Source organism: Corvus brachyrhynchos, unplaced genomic scaffold (genome assembly GCF_000691975.1).
Source record: "Corvus brachyrhynchos isolate BGI_N302 unplaced genomic scaffold, ASM69197v1 scaffold334, whole genome shotgun sequence".
Taxonomy (NCBI): domain Eukaryota; kingdom Metazoa; phylum Chordata; class Aves; order Passeriformes; family Corvidae; genus Corvus; species Corvus brachyrhynchos.
This window is the reverse complement of record NW_008238316.1, coordinates 782,576-786,547: the sequence shown is the minus strand read 5'-3', so window position 1 is coordinate 786,547 and position 3,972 is coordinate 782,576. Positions and strand designations below refer to the sequence as shown.

Below are 3,972 nucleotides of genomic sequence, written 5' to 3'. Positions count from 1 at the left end.
GTGGCGGCAGCGTGGGTGCTGGCTGTGGGGACAGGCCTGGCAGGGAACAGGGGGCTCCTCGCCATCCCAGGGCACACCCACATCTCCTCCTGTCACAGTCACGCTGGAGGCTCTGGGCACTAATGAGGGAGCAGCTCTCATTCCATCCCCATGCTGGCTGGAGTGGGTATTGCTGGGCAATGGAACCCACCGAACACTGTTTGCCCCAACAGTCGCCTTGGCGACAGAGCCCCCAAGTGGTGTTTGTCCCAAGCAACCCCCAGGCTGCCCAAGCACCATGGCAGGTACAGCAGCAGGCTGCTGCTCCTCCTGGGGCTCCTGCCCTCCAGGTACCCCCAACCAGCTCTGCCTGCCAGTATCTCACCCCATCCCCCCTCTCTGCTTCCCCCAACAGAGAGGTTCCCTCTCCATGTGACAGTGGTGAAGGTGCCCGGCGTGAGCTTCCCTGCCCTGGGAGCTGCCTGGGAGCTGCCCTCTGTCCCCAGGCTGCCACTGTCCTCTGAGCCTGTCCAGCTCCACACTGGCCCCCACCAGCTGGTCCCAGTCACCACCAGGCAGGGGGTCCCAGGGACCCTGGGGCAGGTGGTGCCACTTCCCCCTGTGGTGCATCTTCCCCAGCTCCTGCAGCTGCCCCTTGGGGCTGGTCTCTGTCCCCCTGCCTATGGCTGGGTACAGCAGGTGGTGATGGGGACACTGCTGCCCCACCAGCCAAGAGTTGTGGTCCAGGAAGAGCCCCTTTACCCCATAGGCTCTAGTGTGTTCCACATCCACCAGCAACCTGCCCTGGCTCTACCAGCTGGCACAACTACAATGGAGCCCAAAGGTGAGTTTTGGGGGGTGGCAAAGCCCACTCACAGGCAGACAAGCTGAGGAAAGCTTCAATCCCTTGGGGTTTCATTTTCAGAAGTGGTGACCACGGATCTGCCTGGGGAGGGATCAGCTGCCACCCCAGAGGCCACTCCTGAGCAGGCAGGGGACAGCACCAACAGCCATCTGTTTGCCTGGCCTGACACCATGGTGAGCGAGGACACTACCCTCGACAGCCCCAACAGCTCCACCTTGGATGCTCTCCTGGAAGAACTCTCTGCGTACCTGGAGGACAATGGCTGCTTTGACAAGCAAACAGAGTTGGCACAGCAAGAGGACAATGAGGACACCATCTTGGCTGCCAATGTCCCCAGCTTGACTGCCGAGGACCTCGATGAGTTCCTTGAATTCTGTGAATGCCTGCTGGAAGACGACCATCCCAAGAAGCCGGTGGTGGAGGCACAGCAGAGGAACAGCCAGGATGCCATCCCTGCCATCCCCAACCTGGCCCCCTCTGCCAGCCCACCCACTGCCCCCCAGCCTCGCTCACCCCACATGGGCCAGATGGAGAAGGCACTGCAGAGGCAGCCACCAGGCATCCTCACTATCCGGGTGTGCCCCAAAATGGGAGAGCTGGCAGCAGCCAGGCCAAGAGCTCTGCACCAGCCAGCACCCCGACGAGCCAAGAGACCTTCCTGCAGGACCATGGCCCAGCCAGCAAGAAAAAGACGACGGCGGTGATGCAGCACCCAGGCCAGAAGACACCCGGAGCCAGTGACCTACATCCAGACCCCAGCCCTTGCCCTCTCCTACACTCCTCATTCCCATTCAGTCATTAAAGACTTGTTTTGCAGCTCCTCTCTCTGCCTGGGGTCATATTCACAGTGGGAGGGGGTTGATGCCTAAGGGCAGCCTCTGCCCACCCCATGTGGGGCTAGGCTGGGCTGGGGATGGTGACCAAGAGGATGGCTATGGGGACATCGCTCCGGGCACTGGGCACCTGTGAGGGAAACCATGTTGGTCAGAGTCCTCAGAGCACCAAGCAGCAGGACAGGCACCACAGAGTCACCAGGAGCAGGGAGTGCAGTGCTGGGCACGTGCTGAGCTTCCCACTTGGTCTGGCTGCCAGAGGGCAGGAAAGGGGGACCTACCCCAAGCAGGGAAACCTCTCCCTGGCAGGGAGTGGATGAGATAAAACACTGCGGGATGGCTCTCCTGGGGATATTGGAATGCCCTGAGTGCTGCCATAGGGATTTCTCATTTGCCACAGGGCAATTTCTCATCTCTAAAGGAACCAGCCCTCTCTGCAGGGCATCTTGGCTGGCTCTGTCACCCTGTCACTGCCCCCCTGGCCTGCTCCCCACAGTTTCTATATTGGGAAGGATGTTCTGCGGTACAGAATATCCCTCCACCCCGTTCAGGTCAGCTGTCCCAGCCACGCTCCCTCTCCCAGCTTCTTTAGGACATATATCCCTTTGACAGGGTCTCTGTGAGGGGTATTCAAGGCCAGGTTGAATGGGGCTTGGAGCAGCCTAGTCTGGTTGAAGGTGTCCCTGCTGTGGCAGAGGGGTTGGAATGAGATGATCTTTAAGGTTCCTTCCATCCCAAACCATTCTGGGTATGCAGGGTGAGAGAGGAAACAGTTTGAGACAGCTTCAGAAACTGTATCTTCTATTGGCCTGTATTCTGTCACCTGTTTTGCAAAAAACAAGAAATCTAAATTAAAGGGAAATACCAAGCAGACAAGAATCATTTGCTGTAGCCAAAGGAAGTTGAATCTATCAATCCATCTGGCTTAAAAGAACCGTTTCAAGAAGTTGACTATCTGCCATACCTTAGAGGCAGGTAGAAGACGTATAGACAAGAGTAAACCATATTCCTACCACTAAATCCAGATTTTGTTTAGAGTTGTTACTGAGGTGTATGTTCATTCATTAAGTTCAAGTAAATAAACAACATTTCTTGCAACAGGAATGCAAAATAATCATATTGCTACTGAGAAGAAAGAAAAACTACTGCTAGTTTAGTTGGAAGGGACCTGCAAGTGATTATTTAGTCCAACTTGAGCTGCTCTGGCCACTTCAAGTTAAAGTATGTTCCTAAGGCATCATCCAAATGCCCATGCATGCTGGAAAATAGGGGTTTTTTTCAAGCAGGGAAAAATGCTCTTCTTGCATTGACCATTGCCCTCTTCCTCAGTTCCTTCTATTGAGACATTCTGAAACCCAAGAAGAAGGATTCCGAGTCCCTCTCCCAAAGATGACATTTGTGCTTGCAGGGATTGGGAGGGAGCACATGTTACAGTAAGGGAAAATAAGGTAGGAAGCTGCTAAACTAAATGCTATAATAATCACTCTTCTCCCCAGAGTTGGGGACAATTCCAAGCTCATACCAGACAACTAATTATCTTTTAAAGTCATCACATTTAAAACAGAAACCAACTGTCCACAAAGACCACACAGTCTTTAAACAGCAGCATGCTGTTGAAAAAGGCTATGAGCCTCAGATATCACCTCTGCTCTCCAACTGGACATTCTGCTGTCTTCTAACTTACCTGATCCACTGCAGGCAAGTTCCTGAGGCAACCACAGTCACTGCCGCAAAACACCCAGATGATCTCTCACCCAGAAAGCCTACATTCCAAGAGGCTTAGAGGCCGCTGGATTTACAGACTGCTGTTAAAGAACAGCAGTCCAACATCCACAGCAAACTAGTTCTGATGCATGGTTTTCAAAGGAATTGCTGGAAATTTGTCTCGCAATGCAGTAGTGAGAAAGATTCTCCTGCAAATGTGCATTTGTGATTGGATAGCATATGCTGAAAAAGCACCCATATTTCCTCGGAAAGAATATCAGCACCAAATTTTACATACTTGTTGGGGTTTTAGGAGCTCTCCTGGTTTGTTTTTTTTCTGTTAAAGGAAATTTCCCCATACATGTTGCTAGGGGGACAAATTTCTGGGTACGTAGGAAAAACAAAAGACCGACCCACTGAGCATGGGGTGCATCTGGCTACTCTTTTGTTTCACCTGGGTGTGCGGACAGTCGGTCCCTGGCATTTGGACGGAGAGGGAGGCTGCTTTCTTCGGTTGCTTTTCCTTCTACCAGAGAAACCCCGGGATCCCAAGCCTGCCTTCCCTGCCCCGCTGGGAGCTGGGCTGTGGGC

The 3,972-nt window shown here is 53.6% G+C and overlaps 1 protein-coding gene across 1 annotated transcript; it reads left to right on the top strand.

Annotated features, from left to right (window-relative positions):
- The first annotated feature begins 277 nt into the window (after positions 1–277).
- Positions 278–1,615, top strand: LOC108446646. The gene is made up of 2 exons (XM_017733793.1): positions 278–823; positions 905–1,615. The coding sequence occupies exons 1-2, from the start codon at positions 685–687 to the stop codon at positions 1,546–1,548; spliced, it is 783 nt and encodes a 260-aa protein (XP_017589282.1). The 5' UTR covers positions 278–684; the 3' UTR covers positions 1,549–1,615.
- The last annotated feature ends 2,357 nt before the right edge of the window (positions 1,616–3,972 follow it).

Excerpts from the sequence above, each read along its gene's own strand:
- LOC108446646 (XM_017733793.1), top strand. The coding sequence starts at position 685 with ATGGGGACACTGCTGCCCCACCAGCCAAGAGTTGTGGTCCAGGAAGAG. Across the intron at positions 824-904 it reads AACTACAATGGAGCCCAAAG|AAGTGGTGACCACGGATCTG; the intron begins GTGAGTTTTGGG and ends TTTCATTTTCAG.